This window comes from Diprion similis, chromosome 4, assembly GCF_021155765.1.
Source record: "Diprion similis isolate iyDipSimi1 chromosome 4, iyDipSimi1.1, whole genome shotgun sequence".
NCBI classification, from domain to species: Eukaryota; Metazoa; Arthropoda; class Insecta; order Hymenoptera; family Diprionidae; genus Diprion; species Diprion similis.
Genome location: NC_060108.1, coordinates 27,018,101 through 27,042,675, shown reverse-complemented (window position 1 = coordinate 27,042,675; position 24,575 = coordinate 27,018,101). Strand labels below are relative to the sequence as shown.

General features: G+C 43.1%; 3 protein-coding genes across 5 annotated transcripts; all 3 read left to right on the top strand.

The window, feature by feature from the left end:
- The first annotated feature begins 2,229 nt into the window (after window positions 1-2,229).
- LOC124405093 (tyrosine 3-monooxygenase) lies at window positions 2,230-9,068 on the top strand. Its single transcript, XM_046879696.1, has 6 exons — window positions 2,230-2,329; window positions 4,984-5,095; window positions 5,292-5,417; window positions 5,539-5,591; window positions 6,121-6,941; window positions 7,365-9,068. The coding sequence occupies exons 1-6, from the start codon at window positions 2,261-2,263 to the stop codon at window positions 7,891-7,893; spliced, it is 1,710 nt and encodes a 569-aa protein (XP_046735652.1). The 5' UTR covers window positions 2,230-2,260; the 3' UTR covers window positions 7,894-9,068.
- Window positions 9,069-10,224: 1,156 nt separating this feature from the next.
- Window positions 10,225-12,027, top strand: LOC124405961. The gene is made up of 8 exons (XM_046881230.1): window positions 10,225-10,259; window positions 10,335-10,542; window positions 10,621-10,820; window positions 10,907-11,058; window positions 11,133-11,329; window positions 11,391-11,604; window positions 11,651-11,756; window positions 11,856-12,027. Exons 1-8 carry the CDS (start codon window positions 10,225-10,227, stop codon window positions 12,025-12,027), a joined length of 1,284 nt encoding a protein of 427 aa, XP_046737186.1.
- On the top strand, window positions 11,953-23,822 carry LOC124405272 (ras-related and estrogen-regulated growth inhibitor). Of its 3 annotated transcripts, none has more exons than XM_046880042.1 (6): window positions 11,953-11,973; window positions 15,241-15,357; window positions 21,393-21,449; window positions 21,930-22,003; window positions 22,101-22,367; window positions 23,171-23,822. In XM_046880042.1, exons 2-6 carry the CDS (start codon window positions 15,261-15,263, stop codon window positions 23,324-23,326), a joined length of 651 nt encoding a protein of 216 aa, XP_046735998.1. In that variant the 5' UTR covers window positions 11,953-11,973; window positions 15,241-15,260; the 3' UTR covers window positions 23,327-23,822. The 3 variants fall into 3 exon arrangements, with proteins under 3 accessions (XP_046735998.1, XP_046735999.1, XP_046735997.1); XM_046880041.1 differs by lacking the exon at window positions 11,953-11,973 and adding an exon at window positions 12,512-13,048; XM_046880043.1 differs by lacking the exons at window positions 11,953-11,973; window positions 21,393-21,449 and adding an exon at window positions 12,508-13,048.
- The last annotated feature ends 753 nt before the right edge of the window (window positions 23,823-24,575 follow it).

The following is a 24,575-nucleotide window of genomic DNA, read 5'->3' as shown; positions in this document are numbered from 1 at the left end:
GATCCGTGACCCAAGAATTCGGTCTTACGTTACGTATCGAAACTAGCAGCCGACGGTAAATTTATCCAAGTATCTTCTCAGGCCGCATATATTTGTCCGGGATTTGCGTTTGGAAAATCATAAATTTACAGCGACAAAATTTTCCCGGTCAAGGTGCGCAACGTGTTGAACTACGTGGAGAAAGAGAATCACGTAAAGCTAAGAACCTGAAGCTAGATACGTCAGTAAAGGTTGCGTGATCGAATGGCTAATTGATTCCAAGATGATTTTTAGAACAAGCGTGACGATCTTTGTATATTCATAAAGATGAAATGCTTTTCGCTCTTGAGGTTTAATTATACTCATCAGATGAAATTGCGGAGAGTCGAGGAAGCGATGAGTGGGGATGAATACATAACTCTGAAGGAGAATCGGCAAGACGTTTAAGACTCGACACCTAGTGTACGATTTTTATTGGATAATTCCAGTCTGACATGCTTTTCCGCCAGGGCGAACGACTGTTTCGTAATCAGCTGCGAGATCACGCAGTTGCGATAAATGCATCGGAAAATCCGTTTGTCAAACCTGAGTTCAAAAGCGAGCTGAAAGAAGTCCTAAATGGATCTTCAAATTGGCAAGCATCGCTTCTCAAATTATAAATGATAGAATTTCATCGCCAGGAAAACGTTTTGCCAGCTGAGCTGGTTGATCAGCTCGGATAGACGTAATGTCACGGCTGTTTGGGCTACGTGACTATCTGAACGCGATAAACTGATTTGCACGTTCGACACGATTATTTTATTTTATATCGCCACAGAGCGAAAACCGCGCTTCGGTCCGATCGAACTTGACCTAAAGAGGGTGTCAAAAATGAACTATCAAAACAATGTATCCTCCAAATTGGACAGACTGAAAGAAACCTGTTTGAAAATGAGTTATTGATAAATAAAAGCATTAGCTGGAGTAAGCAAACGGCATGACTTATACTTTTAACTGCACACCTGTTCAGCAGAGTAATTTACCCAACGTCTAGTGAATGTCACGACATTTTTTCAGATATGCAGTGTTGCTCATTACGGCATAATGAATCGATCGTGCTAATTGTAAAGTTAATCGATTACGCTATATTCATGAAAATTATGACAGCCGTTTTCACAAGGTAGAGAAACAAAGAGAAGCTACATTTTTTCTGAATATCGTTATATTTTCCATAGAAAAATGCTTCAAACAATCAACGAAGTGACATTTTTTTCTCCACACGACAATTGTAAAGCAAAGATTCAGGGTATCGTCAGTTTGCCAAACAGTATCTTTCACCAAAACAGTTCCTGAAAGTTTACCCTGACCTCGAGACGGTGGATGTTCGCGTCATCCGAGTAACGCGGCGAGGCCCAAGACAAGACAAGGTGCGAAAACTAGAGCTGAAACGTAAAGAGCATGTATTTGTTAATCGGGCCGAACAACGTCATCGAAGGCTATTCAGCCGTTTCAGCTGTACCTAATACACTTTCGATTTTAATTAATTTTAATGTTAATTCTCCCGGTCGGAATGAATCCTAGTTTGAAACGATACCGCAGCCGAGAACTATCTTCGAGGAAATCAAACCACCCCCCTCCTGCCCCCTCCCCCCAGAGATGCTGAGGCTGGGAGGCGGTGGTGGGGCACCTGCACGCGTCCCCCGTTTCTGATCGTGAGTCACGCGGGATCCCCCGGGTCTGGACCAATCGCGTTCGTCCTTTGCGAGCGCGCCGCCGCGAGTCGGGTTACGAAATGCGGGAGCACCGCGTGTCGGCGTCGCGGCGCCGCGGGGCTGTCAGGTACGGACACCCGAAACCCAGGGTGGGGGGCACCCCTGACCCCAGGCGTCGCGGTGAAGGGAGGCAGCGTTTATATGCCGCGGCCAACCGCCCCAACAGCACATTCGCTCGTTAGCTTCACCCGAAGGCAAGCTCGAAACGCTCGAGATTTCGAGATAGATCGTGCGGAGTATTTTGAACTTGAAAGTAAATCACCTTGCGACAGACAAGCAACAGTCACTGTTTGTGGTCGCAATTTAGTAAGTTCTTAGACACCGCGCGCCGACATCTCGTCATATCACGCAAAATCCACCGAGTTCTCAAGATCGGCAGTGAATCTTGAAAGAAGCAGGAATCAGGCCGAAAGTTCGAGTTTTGAAGCCAGTCGTCTTACCCCCCGAGAACCACTCGTGCTATCACCGGTTTTTAACCTGTGCTACTCTACACCGATCTACAAATCAAGTTTTATTACCGATAAAAGGACATGATGGCCGTCGCCGCTGCCCAAAAGAACCGCGAAATGTTCGCCATCAAGAAATCATACAGCATTGAGGTACGTATCGATATTCCCAAGTCCCTCAACCACGTCCACTTTACCAGATTATCCGTTAATGAACTTACACCAATTAGTCTCATCGACGATGATCATCGCGGTAACGAACAAGCGGGCGCGTTGTCTCCGTGTAAGACTCTTCTCGGCCAGGAGACTTCGATTCGGTAACCGGGAATACATTTGCCGTGGATTCTTATCTGTCATTCTGTAAACTCGCTTTCCGTTTGCAGAACCAGCTTTTATTGCAGTGGGATAGGTCAGAGTCGAGTCAGGTATTCGGTCACGTGCGATAATTGATCGTTATCGCAGATGTGTAATTAGGATGAAGCTGGAATTCTAGTATTCGAAAAGTCAAACCGCTTGGAATGACATTCAAAATTGAGCTAGAGTGGAAGAAGAAAATGTTTGTTGATGAAGATCAGATACGTTGCATGAATATTCAACATAAGTATACAGCTCACCGCGTAGAATCTGAATACTTCGATCACGGGATGGGACAAGGTTAATTTATTCGAATAAATCACAGATTTTATAGCCAATTAGTGAACGCCGATTTATCGGAGCAGACTCGGGCTGAATTGGATTTAGATTTTGTTTACATGCCGGTTTTTTGACACCCTTGCGATAAAGCGCATCATCCGTCTGGCGGGTTTTTGCCTACAGAATTTGTTTTCTTCCATCCCTTCTCTCTCGTTCTTGAAAATATTTTTGCAACAACATTCCGCGATGCGACAATATGACTCACGCTCTGTGCAATGTTTCGCAAGTCCGCGTCGCGGTGATGCACCCGCTGCAGTAATCGTCCGTCGAAGATTGCGTCGTCGTCGATGTTTGTCGGTGGTCTAACGAGTCAAGTTCAAAAATTCAAGGACCCGTGACATCCGTCGGTCCTTTCATATCATCATCGGCAATGTCGAGTACAGCAGCCGATGCTGCGTCCTTGCAAAAGGTTCCGAAGTCGCCGGGGTTACAGCGTAAAGGTGAAGGTGATGTCGTTTTATTGTAATGTCGTAAATAGGCTGGCTTGTAGGATCTAATTATCGATTGAGAAATCGATCGGCCTTGTCGGCATGATAATTACGGTCGTGTTATAATTATGAGCGTGAAACGATTGTAACGGAGCGGCGTGCAAGAGTCACTATCGAGAGACCCTGAACGTTTGAACACCGTTATCCTGTCGGAGGCTCGCCGCAGCTGTACACTTGTTCTCCTCTCAATTATGCCGCAGGATTTATTTCTTATGAACACATAATATAACCTACCAGGGAGTAACTACCGTCTTACTCAGATTTATATACGTATATCCGTGCCACACTCGGCGATCTTTATCTCTGCAATTATATCTCCGTGGTCGTGATACCGGAATGAGTCGGATTGAAGTTCTTCTAATCGGTACGCGGATCATTATATCTATTTTCTAAGCTTATGTCGGACCAGTTTGCACACGGCCGAGAAATCGATCATTAAGATCCTGCAGGCGTGCGTTCGCGGCGACGGACGGTAATTATACAATTCATGATTCACACGTGGACTTTTAAAGGATAACAGGGTGAAGGCAGCCGAGATGCTGCGGCGTACATAATGCAACGGCGTTAAAGACGGGGCGAAACGACACCTAAGTGAAAATTCGGGGGCAAGGGGGTTTGCGTGAAGAGCAAAATCGGTCCCACGAGCTGTGTTATTGACGCAAAATGATTTTAAAGGGGGTTTTCCAAGGTCGACGACGGCATTCCTGCGTGGTTAACGGCCGGTCTGCACATTTCTTCGTCGTTTTTCCGAAGAACGGGATTTCTCTACGCAGTCGTTGAATGCGACGGAGTGATGCGCATAAGAGAAGAAGAGACCCCTCGATGATTCCCTTTGCAACGTTCGGACGAAAATGACTCACCGATTTATAGTTCACGGCGGGAGGTAAACCGTGTACAGTGTATTACGCAATTGCGTGTACTCATCGGACAACCATTCGGCCGCGAAGTACTTGGCCCAGTTTACGCGAGCGTTTAAGAATTGCTAAACGTTACCCAGATCCATGTCAATTGCTAAGCGCTTCGCAGGCGAAGACAACGTACTTGTTTTCAGTAGCTCGAGCGACGTCGGGTATTCAAAAAAGGAGAACGTAAAGAGGAGAGAAAAATAAGCGCGTCAGATCCAAAAGTCTTGTCGACTCGGCGGGGTGGGCGTAAAGATAATAAATACCACCCCCGGTGTTTTCAGTCTTTGCGGGCTTCCAGGGTGACCGCGTTAGCCCCGCAGCCATGTAGTCAAATTTATGCTTCACCGCTTCCCACCTGCCTCCGGTACCTTCTCTTCTTTGGTCTCAAGCTCCACCTCCGATGCTTTGTACTTCTTTAAAGCATATTAGTTCATTTCCGATCCTTCAACGCCAGACTGGTTTTCCAAAGACGAAAGTTTCGCGTCCTCCTTTCGACTTTGCGGACTCCATTGAGCCCCGGTCGTTCTTAACTGTCTCGGATCGTCTCCGGAAACGCAATTATTCCTGAGCTATGATAATTTAGATGAACCGAAATGCGGCTTCTTTGCGAAGGCTTCGAATTCACAAGCATTTTTGAGATGCTCGAATAATTATTGGACGCATCAGACGTCGGATCGTTCTTAGCACCTGTTTTGAAAATTCTCTTTCACGTTTGTTTCAGAACGGCTATCCAGCACGTCGCCGTTCTCTGGTAGACGACGCTCGATTTGAGACTTTGGTAGTGAAGCAAACGAAGCAATGTGTGCTTGAGGAGGCCCGTCAACGAGCCAATGGTAAGTTTTTCTCTTCTGCTTTTTACCAAGCATGTTTACTCTCACTTTCTTTGAATATTGTTTTTAGATGTTCAGTGTTGTTATTTCTTCAGTTGTCCTCTGATTCTAAAAGTAGTTGACAAAAACATGTATAGTTATAGATATACTATGATTTTGCACGTCCGTTTTTGCATGGTTGCGTTTGATGTTTGAATAGATTCGAGCGCAGATCAGGCAATAATTTGCTCTCAGGAGCAACTGCCACAGGACGAGCATTACAACGACGCCTCGTCAAGCGACGATGAACAAGGGGAGACGTTGTCCTGCGCCGCGAAGGAAGAAGGTAAGCCTGAAATCTCGCCCCATTATCTTACTTAAGTACCTACTTGGGCGCGAATTCGATTCCCACCCTGGCATGAGAGGCATGTGTGTCTGAACGTGTTCGTTATTTCTTTGACTTACAGAGGCCAAGGCCGAGGCTTCCTCGTCGGATAGCGAGGGAAAACCAGACGACGACGACGGTAAGTGGTCCTAATTCTTATAATGTCGGTACATACCTACCCGCTTGCACTTACGCCCACCCCTTCCGCCCACTTTCTCCTTCTCTTTTTTTCGTAAAAAATTCCATTGAGCTGCAACAGGCGGAGGAGGTGACGGCGGCTAAGCGGGAGAAAGGAAATGGAGGGTGAAACAGCCCCATTGTCGCCATCCGGCCGAGTGCCCGGCACTTCGCTGAATTACGTCGACTTACAGCAGCCGTCGTGCATTTAGATTTTCACTTCTCCATTTCTCTCCCGCTATACGTAGTCCTACATCCATATGTCGACGCGTATATAGATTATATTTGCACCGATATTCCACCCACACCAGTTAAGCTCCGGCGAACTTGGCGTTTGACTCTAGTAAATGGATTCGAAGTTGAGAGCCATTTCTTGGAGCATAGCTCAGGCTCATACTGCACTGGGGAGGAATCGTTGCATTTGGTAGATCGGCTCTCGCTGTCTTTACATCTCATAAGATGTTCTTTTCTTCCTCTTGGTTATACAGACTCTGGGTTGACCGAGGAAGAGGTTGTCCTGGCTAAGACGATCGCAGAGACACCGGAGGGAGAATATGCGGTGCAGAAGGCTGTGTTGGTCCTCCGCATGCGTGACGGAATCAGCTCGCTGGCGAGGATCTTGAAGACGATCGAGAACTTCAAGGGGGTCGTCGACCACCTCGAGTCTCGCCCGTCAAAGAAGGAGGGAATGCAGTTCGACGTACTCGTCAAGGTGGACATGACCAGGCAGAGTCTCCTCCAGCTGATCAGAAACCTGAGGCAGAGCTCTGCGCTTGGCGGAGTTTCTCTCCTGGCTGACAACTCGGTCAGCATCAAGGACCCGTGGTTCCCACGTCACGCCTCCGAGCTTGACAACTGCAACCACCTTATGACCAAGTACGAACCTGACCTGGACATGAACCACCCAGGCTTCGCCGACAAGGAGTACCGCGCTCGTCGAAAGATCATCGCCGAGATCGCGTTCGCCTACAAGTACGGAGACCCGATTCCCAACATCCCTTACACCGAGACCGAGAACACCACCTGGACCCGGGTATTCGACACCGTTCTCGACCTCGTTCCGAAGCATGCCTGCATCGAGTATCAGAAGGCCTTCAAGCAGCTGCAGGAGGAACGCATCTTCGAGGCTCATCGTATCCCCCAGCTCCAAGACGTTAGTGACTTCCTCAAGAAGAACACCGGCTTTACTCTGCGTCCTGCCGCCGGTCTTCTCACCGCCAGAGACTTTCTGGCTAGTCTTGCCTTCAGGATATTCCAGAGCACTCAATACGTCCGCCACATCAACAGTCCTTACCACACTCCCGAGCCGTAAGTTCGTTTTGCGGAATCACTTTGTCACGACTTATGATCTAAATCTAATAATCGAAATCGCGCTTTTCGCGAATGATTTACTTTCGGGATTTCACCTGCCCGTTCCGCCCATCCTCGAGTAACTTTCGACTTTGTCAGCTGGTGGCAATCGATACATTGTGCTTTGTAGGCGGAGGCAGGAGTAACGTAATTATAAGGCTACTCAGAGCCTGTAATGGAACTCTAATTGGCTTTTAACGACACGATGGTGCTGTCAACTCGCGCCAGCAGCGACTAACTTCTCTTCTCCCGTTCGAATGATAAAGGAAATTATTATCCCGAGCTAGGAGTTACGGAGTTAATTTTCCGGGCATGCACCGACTGCACAGATTCGCAAATTTGCAACTACCTCGTACTGACCCTCGTTCTTCGATGTTTCAGAGACTGTATCCACGAGCTGCTGGGCCACATGCCGCTTCTTGCCGATCCCAGCTTCGCTCAGTTTTCACAAGAAATCGGTCTCGCCTCTCTGGGCGCTTCCGACGAAGAAATTGAGAAACTTTCGACCATCTACTGGTTCACAGTCGAATTCGGGCTCTGCAAGGAGGGCTCTGACGTCAAGGCGTACGGTGCCGGACTCTTGTCCGCTTACGGAGAGCTCCTTCACTCGCTGAGCGACAAGTGCGAGCACCGTCCCTTCGAGCCATCGACGACCGCAGTCCAGCCGTACCAGGACCAGGATTACCAGCCCATCTACTACGTGGCCGAGAGCTTCGAAGACGCGAAGGAGAAGTTCCGCCGCTGGGTGTCGACCATGAGCCGATCATTCGAGGTCAGGTTCAACCCGCACACCCAGCGCGTCGAGGTTCTCGACAGTGTCGACAGGCTCGAGGGTCTCGTTGCGCAGATGAACACAGAGATGGTCCACCTAACGAATGCGCTGAACAAACTCAAGGCATCATCCGCGTAAGCGAACGCCGGACCACCATCAGCGACCCAAAGTCAACTCACCCTCACCCTTTCACGTTCATTATATTTCTTGAATATATATATATTTTTTTTTCTCACTTTTTTATAATTGGATCAGCCTATGTAGGCTACCCTCGTTGGCTCCGTCGCTAGTGTGACTGCAGGCGACGGGTCTTGATATCGTCAAACTGACTGATGCCGTCGTCAAGACTTGCCTTCGCGGTGAAACAGTACATGGTGTCCAATTATTCGCATCCCCATATCGATAACTCATTGTCTCCACCTTGTGTATAAAGTCGCCATCAATTATTATTATTATTATTATTATTATTATTATTATTATTATTATTATTATTATTGATTATTGATTATTATTATAAACGTACGCACATTTCAATATATGTCTGCGTGTACGTGTATACTCCTATATTTATACGCATATATATGTTGTTATATTGTTGTATTTGTTTAACCACGATAAGCGCGCACCCATAGTCATAATCTCGTGTTTTTGGTTCCAAAGATGATGGTTATCTTAGGGTGCGAGCGTAGTTCCGTAGTTTGTTGGATACCGTATTGAATAACTTTAAATCGATGCGGTTTTTCACCACAGCAATCCGTGAATTATTATTTAATTAATGTGAAAAAAAAATTTTTGTTTTCGTTTTTTGTTTCTTTCCAAGTAGATCTCCTCTGTGGATGTGATTGCATAGCACCGAATGATTCAATAACGTATACCTTTCATTCAATACTGCACTTTACTTTGCAGATATAATTTAGGTATCATACCGGTTACATATATATGTTTTATCTTTGATGGAATGTTACTATACATATGATGTATAATTTAGATAATTATAGTACGTGTATATCAGTGTTCCGTGTAAAGATGATGCGTATAGAAATGCCCGTAGAGATCCACACGGGCCTAGGTATAAAGTCGATGTTGAAAGTAGATTGACACCTCACAGAAATAGTGTAGAGGTAGACGCTTCATACGCACCCTGCACAATCCTGTAATTGTATACTTATGATATTTGTTGCATGCAAAAGAGAATTTCACCAAGTTTTTTCCTATTATACATATATAATCAATACCTATCCAACTGTATGAATCATTTGGTTTGTATTATATTGTAAAGAACGAGCATAATAAAAATCAAGATATGAATCTTACATTTTTTCAACATTTTTATTTTCCTCATTTATCCACGGTATTATCCTACACTGATTAAGTATTTATTGTCACGGGGTGTGAAGCCTGCCAAGTCGATAAGTGAAACAAATCCCGATCATGGGAAGGACAATTTCGAGTGAATATCGATGCATTTTAAATCGAACAATCGCTATTCCTGTCAAAAAAAATTAAAATAAATAAATAACAATAAATAACTGACATAAATTCAAGGGACAGATTTGGCACGCGTACATCGCCGATATGAAATTTCCAGTCTTACTCTACATCGCATTCATTGTGCAATGTATGTTCATCAAAGCCTCCGATGCTACAAGTAAGTAATTTATCGGTATTCAGAGCTCACGATTCCCTTTTTCGAGTCGCTCATTTCAACAGAATCAGTGCTCTGAGGTTACACCTGCGTTTCAGGCTACCTTGAAGAAGCGGTAACAATCTGCAGCTGGGGAGCATGCATCAAACGTTTCTTCATAGTATTCCTCATCATCTCTTCTCTCCTTCTCTACTTTGTTCCTGGGTCCCGCTCCTGTAAGTATGCCCATTTTATTCGCCTCATAGGCCTGCGCATCCGCTCTAACTGAGATGAAATTTTCTTTCAGATGCCAGAAGGGGATGTTACATCATGATCGACATTTTAGCGAGCAGTCTGAAAGCAGCAGTAAGTGGTTCTTTCGGCTATGAGGCATGCTTCGGCGTTTCCCCGAGCTCCTATTCTTCCAACCGCTTCGTCAGCTTTCCTGAAATCCAGCGTACCATCGTCACGAAAGAAGACGTACACGCGGAACAGTATAATGGCTCAGCTCACGCGTCACGGAGGCGACGTAAAGCCAAACAAGACCTGAAGTTGGAGGATGAAAAGACTAGGTTCGTTTCATTCAAAAACACTCATTTCATGCCCGATTTTGCTCAACCTCACTTTTTCCAGGGGGCATGACAGGAGAAGGCATCGCCATGAAAAAACCAGCCAGCCTCTAGGTCAGTCCGTGCAACGTCATCAAGTTCAACCAATACCAAGAACAGTCCCAAAAGAGGCAGATAGTGAATCGACATTTTCACCTCCATTGCAAGTTCACCCGGATAGAACATTGAACGGGTTTTATTACCCTGGGGACAGGAAAGCCGATCCTTCGTTAGCTTATGTCACTGACGGTCCTCAATATTCCACATCGTTTGTAATAAGGTGCGTGAATTATGGGACCATTCACTTAACATCGACCAACCATAACCAGCCATTTATATTGTTCCAGTGGCGTTAAGACTGTACCATCGGAAGTACAGGAAATGGAGCCGAACTTTAAGCAGGGAAGCTTTTCCACTATGGAAGAAGAGCAGTACCCTGAGACGGTGAGCAAGCAACGTGGTATCCCGAGTGGCAGGTCAAGATTCGAGAATACGATTTACCCGGAGAACGAGGGTCCCACAAGAGACTGCGATATCTTCGGACTCGGTGAATTGGTAACGTGACTTCCGGAAGGAGATTCCGGTCTAGAGTTTCGTGATTCATGTCTCGCTTATTTTTTGTTCTCGCTGAAGGACTCCAAGTGGAACTGCGACGGCGAGTCGAAAGCTGGATTCAGCACAACGACTTTGGAATACCCAGAGCAAAAGTGTGACGTGTCTGACCTGCAGAGGCATCGACTGGGTGACGAGAACGTTTCGACAAATGTTCAGGACTGTAAAAATGCGGTGGAGGATTGGGAGGGTGATGCACGGTCCAGGATATCGAAGAAAAGGTTCAGGCAATCACTTAAAACATTAAGCCTTGTGGCTGGTGAGTGCTGAAAACGACAAGTAACGTATTTATTTGGGTCAACCACAGAGTCTCAGCCATGTACGAAGAGTTGAACGATAACGATGAGGAATGCAGAGCACGAGTACCACTTCCACCTGCTGAAGGGAATCTTGTCGGCCGTATCACGGATGCGGTGAGGAAAAACGAGAGAGTGAAAAGCCGGAAGAAAGTGGTAGATGGTCAATAAACGTTTATTTGAGGTCAACGAATCTTCCAAGAAACGTGCGTAAAGGTAGTGAAATAATTGTTGCAGACCAAGACCAAACTAAAATTACAAAGAACGATGAAGTCTTGGGTCAACTCGGAAATCAGATAACAAAACTCGAGAAATCCATACGAATGATGAAGCCTGAGGTGAACAAGAAAACGCGCTCGAACGGTGTCGGGAATGATTACGTCTTGCAGAACATCGAGAGCTTGTTGAAAGAGATGAAACGCAGTTTTGATAAGGTACGTGAAGAGTAAACGTGCTCAGCTATCAGTGTCACAAGTTCCTTTGAATTTCAAGCAGATCGAACTTAGTCGAAGACGTAGTTACGCCAAAAAGGAGAATTGCTTTTTTGATGATGACGCTCGCGCCGAATCATTGGTTTCCGTCACCGAAGGATCTTCTTTCAGAAGCGAAGCTATCGAGAAAGAAAAGTTCGTGGGTCAGCTAGACTTGACCATTTTAAGGAGTGAAACGCTGCTGGAAGACCAAGAGGAACTAGCACCTATACTTACCAGTAAGTTGAAATGAAAATCGGGGTGTTCTTCAAGGGTGAGACATAGTATCTAAGAAGATAAAAGAGAGAAAGTACGAAAAATTCGTAAATCAAATGAATCGGAGTTATTCTTATCAACTTAAGACAAATCATCGGTCGATCAATCGCCAAAGGTAATTCGCCCAGGTTAATCCGTATCGTCGATGTGGTTGCAGACCGGGTAAAACCGTACTTAACTCGAACATTTGACTGGCTCTTTACCGGCTGTCCAGGAACATCTGGGAAGAAACACGACGTCGGCAAAGTCGGAGCCAAGCAGGTTTCTGCGTCGCGGGTTCTCTAGCTGAGAAGGTTGAAAATAACTACTCGCCTTGCTGCAATCCGCGTCTGGTAAGACAGTTACTGACAATCTCAGCTTTCAGTTCTGATTCTTGGGTGAAATAAATTGACAGTAATTAGCGCATTTCAGAAAACTCTCCGTACACCTACCTACTACTACGAAAAAAAAATGTCCTTCGCGTATGATGTCTCCTTGAATATCCTTATTGTCGAATCTTGAAAGGAAAAAATGTTAATTACTGGCTCATTAGTCCATCGATTCCCTGTCACTGAGCCAGCAATATAAACGTTCCTTCGATGTGTGAGAGAGAGGAATGCCTTTCGAAAATGTAAGCCCCGCCTGTCATTCTACAACTATCAACACCTGGTGCCAATGTGCATTCGTTCAGGTAACTCGCTAGGTGATGTACAAGTTGGTTTGCTAACTGTATAATTCTTTTACCGTTCTAAGTGCCCAATTATTCCCCCGCAAACGATCGCTGCAATTAAACGTGACCGCCCGTGCTTGCAACGTTATCGTAGCTATTTCCACGCCGCGCTTGTGGTTTAAACAAATAAATCCTCCACTTGTAGATCGTATATATATACATAGGATTCGTTCGGTCGAGCCTGTAATTCCTGTCATGTTGATCCGCGAGCGGCGTAGTGCGTACGGGAAACGGTATCGTGTGTAGAAGGCTTAAGGGTAAAAAAAGATTTCACTCGCAGCTTGCGGCAGAAGAAGAAGAAGAAGAAGAATGAGCCAGAGTTAGTCGAGCGTTGACCAAGAAGCGCGTTGGACGATCGCCGGATCGGCCCGCTTCTTCTTGACAGAAGACACGTGACCGAGGAGTTTCCGTTGCGTATTTACTTCATACCCACGTGACAGTTACTTCCTGAGCATAATCGCTCCGGGCGTATGCCAGGATCCTCTGCTTCCACCTGTGATGAGTTGCTCGGTTTCACATATCAGAATAAATTATTTTACCAACCATTTGTTCCGACTAATTTCCAAATGCAACGGTCGTTTTTTACTCGGTGAAAGCGAAAAATTAGTAGCTGATTGTGATTTCAAATAAAAAATTACGTGAAGTGAGGCGGTCGACGTACACCGGTTAGTCGAAATATCATCGGACAAACGCGGAAGGTGGGTAATACGCATCGAGCGGACTGATCGTTATTCTTACAGTACAAGATGAAAAATTACCGGTTCAGGAGTTATTAATTAATGCTGTTTTCTCTCAAGTGAACGTATGTATGTAACCCGTACAGCCCGCAGCTAATGGAAACGTCGATAGACGAAACGGAGAGTCATTGTAATGACAGAGTACAACAACGAAGAGAAAACAATTTATCATTCGCTTCGAGATTTTCAGGTTTTGGCTTCCTTCTTACTCAATGTCAAAGTCGTTTATATCGCATCAAGTGAATAATCGTAATTATATTCTCGTACGCGAGACCTTCTACATCTGCTGAACTACTTTGGTGTGCTACGTGGTCATTAATTATTTGAGTGAATTTCTAATAGTGGATTATAAGTCTCGATGTTGCAGAGTTTTTCAACTTCTCGTCAACTAATAAGCTGCTCCGATCCTTTCCTCGTGATTTATGGTATCAATAGCTGATATTTCTCATTGTCATTGAACAGCTATTTTTACATCAGTTATTCCGAGACAATTCATCGATTGTAAAATTGATTCCAATCAAATTTAATTCCTGTCAACTATTTTTTCGTAGTAACAAAAATTTGTCAAAAATAAAATTTAGTAAAAGATCGTGACCATGGGATAGAAGAACTGTCTCGTCAATCAGCTGTCAAGTTGGAAAACTTTTTACGTTCTTTCATCCTGCAAACTGTATCGTCTTAATTTTTTGTTTCATTACGTAAAATCGGAAGAAAAGATATAACTTATACATTCGCTTCCGCCTGAGCATAAAAGCTGGTTAGCAATCTGTGTCATTAGTAGAATAGACTCCTGTAGTCAGTGAGGCTCGTCAGACGGCGAAACTTGCCCAGCCGTCCAACGTTCGACGTTATTTCAGTTGAAGTAGATTAGCGAATGTTTGAAGTAAGATCAGCATTGAGAGTAGCTGCTAAAAACTGACAGATTCACATACCGTTGTGTAATAATAGCAGAGGTCTATACGAGGTGCCAGACCGGATTTTTAAAATTCCCCAACTCACGTGTGAGAAGGATCTATTATTGCGACAATCATGGTCGCGTCTCGTGTGGCTTTTTGGCGACGTAATCTTCGTCGAGTTTATCCTTACCTTACACTAAATTACGGGTATCTTTTTTTCGCCCAGCCTCAGCCGCATAGCCGGTAATTCAACGGATCAGCTGAGAGTGAGCGGCAAGTGCACGCTTTGGGTGGACAGGAAATGAGCTGGGATATTAGGTGACAGAAATATTCAAGTCAGAAGAAGAGCTGCTTTGTGGTTTCACATGTCTACGAGGTTGAGTTCAACGGCCATGCATGCAGCCGTAGCATCGATATATCTAAAAACTTTCTTCCAGTCGGCCAAAAATTATGCAATCTTTTTTATATTTATTTCATAAATCGAGCCATGAATATTCGTTATTAAGTTCTCTCGTTCGAACGGATTGGAAGGTTATTTCGAATTTTTTCACCGCGGTGATCTTATGTCAGATGTTAGAGATTCGCTGCGACAGTTATCGTCTTATGAAACAATCCAGGCCGCACTTAACGACGGTGAGATTCTTTCCTCCCGTGCACTTTGGGTCCAGTTGTTTTATCTCCTAGCTGTGCCTTGAAATAGAACACCTCTTATTAGAGAGCGGAAAATTCTCCCGAGTGCGGTCGACATCGCTGATGTCTCATTCACGAGGAGCTGTTGGAATACACTTTGCGAGGCTCGTAGGCTGTCCATCACGGAATCTTACGACATTTTTATGCATGCGGGATTGAACATTAGCTCGAAAATACGACGCACATCAATCAACGCCGACTCAACAACAATACCAATAACTTTCGCTTACGCGTTTGTCACATGCCAGTGGCGAAGTCTGAAGAATCAAAAAACAGCAAGCATCTGCCAGCTCGAGTCTGCAGGGACCAAAGAAGCGCGAAAATTCGTGCGAGGAAAAGGGAAAATGTGGATAAGACGAGGAAGTGCGATGTAACAAAGAATCACCGTCTTGGCGAGTGTGGGCCGAGTCGGCAAACATAACAAGTTTGTCTTGGCCGTCCGTCAGTTTGTCTTTTCGCAACAAGTTTTTATCCGCGAAAATGATTTTCGGAGTCCTAGATTTTGGCATGCACGATGTTTACGTAACTGCACGGCGATGAGTAAAGCGGCGCTAACACATGTTTCAGAGTCAAATGCCCCCCGCGCCATGACGTCGAACGCAATCCGTGGCATACGGAGGAAGAAAAGCTCCCTCTGCGAAGTGAAGGTTGCTGTGATCGGTGCTCCAGGAGTTGGCAAGAGCGGTGAGTGCCCAGAATCAAGAGTTACGAGTGAAAATAGAATTCGTCTACTGTACACGTTATGTGCATAATATATAGAGTGCGATGCGATACATGCGCGAGAGAAGCTGACTTAAATTGATAGGTGAAGGGGGAAGGTGAGGTGAAAATCGGACAGATAGCCGCTTGGCAGGTGCATCGCCTGCAACTTCCTACACCTCTAGGTTTACATAGGTATAATTTAGCGGTACACGGAGGCCTATTCGTACCTCGACATATCCTACTCTCTCACGTATTTACCTAATTGTAGGTGCCTATCCGTGACTCGAGGCAAGGCGAGCCAGCTCTGGCCGCGATTGATGCACCGAAGCAGCACTTCGTGAGATTAGCCGAGACGTAGCTACATATTTTACACCTTCGAATGGTAATCTCGGCTAATGGCTGTGAGGACTTCCGCCTTTTTTTTCACGTACTTAGAAGCCCATGCTTGGCGTAGGTATCAAAGTACAAGGACCAGATCACCGTACGATAGATCATTCAAGTGCCTGCAGGATTGCGAAATATCGAGAAAACGAGAGACACCGCGTATCGGACTGGGGTAACTTGTCGTTCTCACAAGATGGGACGAAGAGGAGAGCGAACTCGAGTATTTTTACTGAAAAATATTGTAGAAAATAGCGAATGAAATTCTAGTGGGATTACGTTGGCCTTTCGAAGAGAATTTTAACGGGCGGATTCGCGCGACGAAACGACTGGTCGTAAAAATCAACACTCAATTCGTTAATAACACGAGCGATGACATTGATGGGACCTAGATATTACGATCTTGAATAAAAAATCAATGTAAATTGATGTAATCATTATAAAACATCGGTTTTAGTTAGTTTTTTCTTCTTTACTAAAGATGTGCCCGAATTATTTCCAATTATTTTTCCTTCAGGCTGTTATAAGTCTCGTACCTCGGAGAAGAATCTTTTATTTTATTTCTTCTTCTTTTAGATCGAATTTAAACTGTCTCCTTCCTAAACAATAGGGTTGAAAATCGTGGATAATTAATGACGTGCAGTTTTGGGCAGCCGATATGGAGGGGCATTTGTCCTTCAGCAGTCCGAGAAGTACCAAAAGTAAACAACTTGGAGGGCAACGACTTGCGAGTTGTAAAAGAGGAAACATACGAGGGACGATTACCCTGAAGAATTGGGCAATTCGATACGATGTCATCGGCTACAAGGTAGTCGTCTGACTCACTTTGAGAGCTAGGTAGTCGTTAAATTTCGAATCCGCAAGGTTAATACGGCGCACACATATTATTAGTTTACTTTGCGACGGTTACATGCGAGCGACTCATCCAGCTCAGCGTTGGCGGATCCCTATGGATCCGATCCACGCGTAGTATGGTATATACATAGTTATAACCTACGTTTGGATCAAGTCCATTAGATCCTTTGATCCGTAAAGATGATTCAACAGCTGTGAACGAACGCCCGTATCTATAGCCTGCGAGTCGTTTCGGATCACGAGATATGTATGAATGCGTGTATAAATATATTTGATTTGTTGTTTTTCTTTTCTTTTTCTTTTCTGTTTTTCATCTCCTTCACGCAAGTGTATCGATATTCATTTTCGCAGTTTCGAAATGGCGCGCGGCCCCGTCGTCTCACGTAGTTTTTCCCTGCTTATATAGGCATTTGCAATATTTTTCCATCCGTAGGATTAAATCTCACTCGATCCATCCAGAAGATTTCCCTCTATAAATACGATAAACAGCGGACAGGTGCTCGCGCCCACGATCTTGCACCCTGTAAACACGATGAATCTATAAATCCGGTGTTGTTCATTTTCTATTTCTTCCAGCCACCAGTAGTCGCAAATAGACCGGGTTAACACACGTAGGCATATGTTTACAGCAAACTAAGTGGCACAAGAATATACATGTGCATGTATAACATACAGTTTGGTATCATTATCACTAATCATAGCAATATTATTATTACTGTCATATTTCTTTTCGTTTCTCTCTGCGAGTTTACTTGAGGATCTCTGTATAACGACAGACTGTTGAAAATTATTTCAAATATGTAAAATCGGAAAAACAAGTCGATGAAAAAGAAGATAAAAATCTCGGTTGCATCACGTCACGCGTAAATTTCTCGTCACTTGCGCGTGTTTCGTACTCTGTGTCTCGAAAATATGTGAAGAGTGACAACCAGGTGAGTTTCGACACTGCGACATTACACGTTTATTAAGCTAATCCAAAATAACCGAGTGAGTAAGCTATAACTGTTTTCATTGTACCTTCGTGTGCAATTCGTTTTCCTCTTTTTCAAATCTCGCAAGTATGGTAAAAAATCTAAATTTTCGATCCCGTTTAATATTCTGAAGATAAGAGCCCGACAGTCGAAATCAGCCACAACTTGTGACAAATGCAGGAAAATTTGAAATAAGTACAGTTATGAGAAATCATTTTTACAACGCCCAAATCTTCGATAATTTCAATCCAATATTTGTTAAAGAAATATTCATATTTTCCCTTTTCACGCTTCATATGGATTTAAAATAACTCGTCAGCGTACATTTTCGTCCGCTAAACAAACAGTTATTACTCTTGCAAGTCTAATAAATATGTGATGAAAGATGGTATTTATAGAAGTTGCCAATTTATCTCACACGGATTTTCGTAAGAAGTAAAACTTTTGTCCGACCTCGCCGAACGGCGCATATATAAAAATTTTCTCAACACGAAACGGGAACGCTTAATAAAACACTCGAGAATCTGGTCGACCCATTTGCTAACAATAAGTTGTTCATTAATAAGAAATTTATCGAGCGTACGGTACGACGTAAACACATTTTTCAAGTGTTTTCGGCTTACGGTATCAGGTTTGCATTCTAATAATATCTGTGCTCTGAATAACCAATAGGGTTTATATCCGTGGAATGATTTGTAAAAAAATAATAGCGAGTGATTGAAGGTATTGGCTGAACACTGTTACGAAATTCATGAAAAATTTGTAATCTCATATCCTTTGATCGATAGCACGAAATTCAAACGAATCGCGTTAATCCGTTCAACTATAAGAACGAGGTAAAGCGATAATATCTCCAAATATAAAGAAGATTTAAACCCCAGGAATGACCTGTACAAACGCGTGTATAAAATCCCGATTTCATCTCTACGCGGTGTGTCGAAACGGCGAGAAGACCGATGAGAAGTATAAACTTCTATAAACGAGGAATTCGAAAACACTACAAAGACAACAAACATCAGGACTGCAGAGGGAACGGCGTACGTACGTTGCAGGTACCTAAACCCGGGGGCCGAGATGTAAACGGATTTCTCATACAAGGTTTTGCGGCGGCGTGGACAGGTCCGAGGTAAAAATAGTGCGGTCTACATCGAAGCGGGTCACCAGGCTGCTGCATGGCTTTCGACTTGAACCTCGCTCTGCACTATATGTGCAACTTTCAACTTGATTCGCCGTATCGAGCTTTCGCGCTCCGATGCGCAGTCGGGATAGGAAGCGCAAAAAAAAAAAAATAAATAATAAAATAAAACATAATTTCTGTAATAATTTTATTCAAACCTTAGGCATATAAAAGAGGAATATTTGAACAGTATTTGATGAAATTTTCATTGAAAAATGTTGATAATTCAGCTGTTGAGAATTGGTTTTTGGAAAAACAGGCATCCTTGCAGTGACCAGGATAACTCACGATAGTTTTATGTGAAATCAAAAAACTTAATATTTTTTTATCAGTGGGTGAGTATAGCTAGTGATTGTACCAAGGATTTGAAGAAAAAATTGAAATTTGAATTTTTGCCAGAGTTATATGCAGAAAAGTAAAATTTTCAGTAAAATCAAGACCATGTATTGCCTTGAGAAATAACTTGTGATCAACGAAAAAAAAAACGCTCTCTCCTCTACTCACCTCGAAACAGACAATATTTGATTTTTGATTTCAGATAAAGTTTATACATGTTTTTGTGAAAACCAGTTTTCAATGGCTGAATTTTCAAGAGTTTCGGATGAATATTTTGCAAAATTTTGTTCAAATATTGTTCTTGTAATCAAATTGAAAAAAAATGAGAGAAAATACCTTTTTTTGTGCTTTGCTTCCAAATCCAGTCGGCCCTTTTGTTTACCTCTTTGTAATAGGTGAAGAGTGAAGAAAAGAGTACGAACCTTACCGTGTTTTTCACGAGGTAGCTAGATTTTTTTCTCACAGACTAACAAGAAAATCATATTATCAACAATACGAGAGAAGGTTCAGCCTTCGGAAACTCGGCCAAGCTTATGAATGCCAATAGTTTTATGAATAATAACAGTATGAGACCATTTTCAAGGAGATGATTCGCCTGTCGTAAGGTTCTAACTTCAAAAGTTGCGTATGATTTGAACTGTTACGGTTTCCAGACGTTCGGAACACAGGCTTTTGTTGTACGAACCGAGATAACTTTGTTTAAATTTTTGTATGGTATATTCTTTTCGAAGCAGTACAGTCTGTCAAAGTTCACCAATTTTTTTACCAAACTGACGTAATTTTGACAAATGTTTCGTACACGAATCTTCGGCAATCGCACGGAGGAAGATTATATTGAAAATCGATTTCTAGCCTGCTTGAATCGATCGCAAAAAAATCCTTCCCGATCTTAATAGGTAATCGACAAGATCAATAACGATGAACTCAATCACGTATAGTGAAATTGAATTTCTGCAACAATTAGAGCTTCCTGTTACACCCTAAAACTTCACGTGGACAATTGTGTTGTTAATTATACGTGACTAATGTAAGTTTGAATAAAAAAAAAAAAAAATTCATTAAAAAAAAAGGAGGCAGAATAACTCAAAATTGAACAAACTGCCAGAGGATTTCCTCGCGTAGGCAAATATTTATTATGTATTACACATTACATACATTGCGCATATATAAATATATATACATATTTACCGCGATCGAAATAGCGTTGAAAGAGGTTTAAAAATAGCACTATACGACGAAAGGTTATATATGCTGTCTATGTTTTTTAAAGACTCCAAAATAACGACCCGTGAGTCAAAAAATAAATCCTCGCGGTCGGAACCTATGTACGCATTTACGACGATTTAAATGCACAGGTTTTTTTTTCTTATTTCGAGTTCAGATGATACGATATAGATACCTATATAGGTACGTTAACGTAGCTGCAAGACCGTTCTATGGTAACATTAATATAAAGTTATTATTACGACGCCTGGAAGTCTTCAAATTTTACACGCATAAATTCAGCTTCAATGTTCGAATTTTACGAACGGTATGATGAATCGAAAATGCAACGAAAAAATTACGGGTACAATAAATTCTTGCGTTTCGTTGTGTCAATATTGAGCGATGAACGTATACCGACTATTACGTAAAAATCAAAAGTATCGGCAGCGGATTCAGCCGGATCCAAGTGTTAAATCAGCGCGATAAAAAGGTCGGCTCTTCGGCCGCAGATCTCACCATTCCGGTACGCCAAGGTCTCTCGTAAATCCAAAAGGCTCATTAATCCGTGCAGCTTCCCTTAGCGCTGTACGAATCCAACTTGGTCTAGCCCGTCTTAGAGCCACTAAATTGCCGAAACATCCGTCGGTTTGTTTTGGTCAGTTCCAATTTAACGATATCCTAGAACGCATTCCGCGCGCGGAATTACCCTCTATTGCGTTTCCGCATACATACTTTGGTAGGTGGACGCAAAGTTGGCCAGACATTCGCTCTTTGTTCGGCATTCCGATACCTATTTTCCAAATCGAATAGTTTTCATTCACGATACGATAGCAAAAAGAAATCAGCAGACATCATGTATGCGGACGTATTGTATTTTCAACATCAACTTTAGGATATATTTTTTACTTTCTGCTCAGTGAAACGAGCCACAGCTCATCAAGTCCTGGATCAGCGATGACCTTGTCTATGATTTGCGCTAGTTCCGAGTTATTTTAATATCCTGGAGAAGCAGCTATTATATTTATTTATAGAAAAGGAGGATCGTGGATGGTCGATTCCCGCTCTTATTTGGCCTTTTCTTCTTCTTTCAGCCCTAACTGTGAGGTTCCTTACCCGAAGATACATCGGCGAGTACGACCACCAGTCAGGTAAGGTTTGGGGATTAACCACCTTGAGAATAACGGGAGGCCGGTGCCCGAAATTAGGCCTAGAGTTGGTTGAAAAATGGGCAGCAACTGCGTGGCCTCTGGCCGATCCCCCGTGACTCTCCACCACGCATTCCTCGCTCTACGTCCGAGCTAAATATATCATAGACGAATTTGACACTGAAGCGAAACGCTACTTGTTTCTCGTTATAAACCAGACTCGTTAATTATAAAACTTTTGCCTTTTCCTTCCGTCCACTTTTCACGCCCCATTGTCGTTTTCTCGTTTCGCACGCTTCCGCGCTGCCGTGCCAATTGCAATATTGATGGCTTCGTAAACGTTTTTGTAATTCCCCTGTTTGAAGGCAGACGCCCGGAAAAATGTCCTTATAATTAAATTTTTTTTTTTTAAATGTCCTTTGTATTGCGTCCCCCCGTTTTTCCACGCATCGCACGCGATACACGAATCTTATTCCGTTTCAGAAAACCGGTACAAACACGAAGTGCTGGTTGATGGGGAGCCGATACTCTTTGAAATCCTAGACTCTTGTCCAAAGGTAAGAGAGAAGAGATAAATGCTTAAGCAGCCGCAGAAGGAGATCACGTCGCGCGGTTTCAAGTGGCAAAAGAACTCTCGGCGGCATGTATTTACAGACCGAAAACGAGCTGCCGACCATGGAGACGCTGCAGTGGGCCGACGGCCTCCTTTTGGTCTATTCGATAACGGACAGAGGGTCGTTCAACTTCGTTAGAAGGGCGAAGGAGGCCCTCGCCGTCGCCGATCCGGAGGCTGCGATGCCCCTCGCGATGGTTGGCAACAAGGCCGACATGGTTCACCTGCGACAGGTCAGCGCCGAGGAAGGTGAAATTTTGGCCAAGGATTTCGAGTGCTGGTTCAGCGAGGTCACAGCCGCGGAGCAGGTATTTGATAATTTTTTCATCATTTATTTGGTTGGTTTTTTAACTTCTTTTTTTTTTCATGAGGTGCCATTTAGCCAAAATTTGAGATGAATAGTGAAGAAAAAAAAAAAATTTAAAGCCTAGAGGAAATAGGAAAATAATTTGAAGTCGCTTTCATTTATTGGAATATTTTTTTATTTGTTTTTATCACACCGTACGGACTGATATATGTGTGTATATATTAGTTTATTTTTTTCGTATCGTGGTGTAATTAATCATTGTTTATAAAAATCAGTACTGAAAATGAAATAGGGGCGACAAGGTGATTAGATACTCTTCTTTCGTTGGCAAAAACTTTTGTCCGAATTTCTCCGAGACCATTGATCTTGCGAACGAAAGACGAGAACGGCCAACTGCGGAATTGTTAGGCGTTGTTTACTGTTGATTGGTGAACGACTGATTGGACCACGATACAAAAAATAAATAAACTATATTATATGTATATAACTCGGTAAGGTGTGCACATTGAAATAAATAAAAAATATTACAATAATTGTTATCGACCTCCGAATATTTTCCTACCTCCTCCAGGTCTTACGTCAATTTTTTTGTTTTTCAGTATTTGTCAGAAATTTTTCAAGGGGCTCCTTAAGAAAAAAAATTAAAAAAGAAACCGCCCTGATACCTATATCTGGGAATTATTATTATATACGTGGGGCTGGCTGGCTGCTGCATCGCGGTCCTTGGCGCGGAGAAATTATTTTACGAATAGTACGTATTTTTAATCCCCGATTATTTTCGTACCTCTCTGCCCGCTCCGACAGGTTGTCCAAGTCGCCGAGGCTTTTCACGAACTTTGCCGCGAAGTCTTGGCTGCCAGGAGACGAAACAAACAATCTCTCCTCGACCGGATGCTCGGTAGCAAAGCTGCTCGGGCTTATTCCCGAGGAAAAAGCGACTCCGCGTTACCTAAGGACTAGCGATATCGATTTGGAGAATTCGTCCTGTCGGGATGTACGGGGCTTGTGAGGATCGTGGAACGGGGATGCCTGGACCCAGACGCGGCAAGGGGAACGCGACGTCGTCGTCGAGACTTTGGGAACGATCAGCGAAATAGGAATTCAGTCATTCCTGGTGGGGATTTGTCGCTGAAATTTTGTACAAAAATCTGAAAGTGTTAAGAAAATTTTTGATTTTTGGAATTCTTTAAAAATTAATTAGTTCAGAAACATTATCGTTCCGAAGAAAATGTAGCGAGTCAGTATATTCTTCGATATAATGATACCTTGAGGCAACTGTTAAATAAGAACTAGCGAACTAGTGTCGCGTTCTGAAAAATAATTTGCCCTGAATTTTTCTTGTAATAACACAATTTCATAACTGGGAACGTTTGAAATAAATCAGAAAGTTTCTTTTAAATTATTTGTAATACTTGATTCAGGAGTTAAGCGTATAGTAATCCTCAGTGAAAAGTAATTTCCATCAGGGAAGTCATGTATGATGGGTGTCCCATCGTGAATCACGCCTTAGAATATCTCTGAATGGGAATTTTTTATTTTGCGTAGCGATAATTCGTTAAGCCTAAAGACTGGGAACTTTTATCACGTGCGTTTGGATCTGTCTTGATGTAGGGTTTTTGTGAAAAATCGGTTACCATTTAAAAAAATCAAGTTCGTATCAGTATCTCGGAAGCAGTGATACTTACGACTGAACTGATATCCCAAGCTTGTGTTCCCCTGGGAACCATACAATTATTGTCTGAAACATTTTTCAACAGCAGCTTTAGTTTTACATTTAGATATATTTTAATTCGTTATTTACGATGGAATAGCCTGTATATCCGCGGAGCTGAAACGCTATCGTCCTTATATTTCAGCTATTATAATTTATATTAATGCTGTAAAATAATCTGGTTGGAGGTTGTATAATTTGTGTAAATCTTAAGTCAAGTTATTATACACTGAGGTGCCGAAGACTTGACTTACAATTAGTGCCTTTAAGATCGATATAATTATCATCGTTAATTTTACTATCATTCATATTGTAATCAAATGCCATGCTTTTAAAATATTTTAATTACCACTCCCAAACAGCATCTTGCGAAGAATTGAATTCCGATGGTCCAGTCTGCTAAGACAACAATCTGTACCCATGAAATTGGATCAACCTTTGAATAACTTAGATACCAGGAAAAATTGTGTGATAATAAGCGTGCGTACAGATTAATCG

Excerpts from the sequence above, each read along its gene's own strand:
- LOC124405093 (XM_046879696.1), top strand. The coding sequence starts at position 2,261 with ATGATGGCCGTCGCCGCTGCCCAAAAGAACCGCGAAATGTTCGCCATC. Across the intron at positions 5,096-5,291 it reads GGCCCGTCAACGAGCCAATG|ATTCGAGCGCAGATCAGGCA; the intron begins GTAAGTTTTTCT and ends ATGTTTGAATAG. Across the intron at positions 5,418-5,538 it reads CTGCGCCGCGAAGGAAGAAG|AGGCCAAGGCCGAGGCTTCC; the intron begins GTAAGCCTGAAA and ends TTTGACTTACAG.
- LOC124405272 (XM_046880042.1), top strand. The coding sequence starts at position 15,261 with ATGACGTCGAACGCAATCCGTGGCATACGGAGGAAGAAAAGCTCCCTC. Across the intron at positions 15,358-21,392 it reads TCCAGGAGTTGGCAAGAGCG|CCCTAACTGTGAGGTTCCTT; the intron begins GTGAGTGCCCAG and ends TTCTTCTTTCAG. Across the intron at positions 22,368-23,170 it reads AGGTCACAGCCGCGGAGCAG|GTTGTCCAAGTCGCCGAGGC; the intron begins GTATTTGATAAT and ends CCGCTCCGACAG.
- LOC124405961 (XM_046881230.1), top strand. The coding sequence starts at position 10,225 with ATGTCACTGACGGTCCTCAATATTCCACATCGTTT. Across the intron at positions 11,330-11,390 it reads TGAAACGCAGTTTTGATAAG|ATCGAACTTAGTCGAAGACG; the intron begins GTACGTGAAGAG and ends AATTTCAAGCAG. Across the intron at positions 11,757-11,855 it reads CGGTCGATCAATCGCCAAAG|GAACATCTGGGAAGAAACAC; the intron begins GTAATTCGCCCA and ends CCGGCTGTCCAG.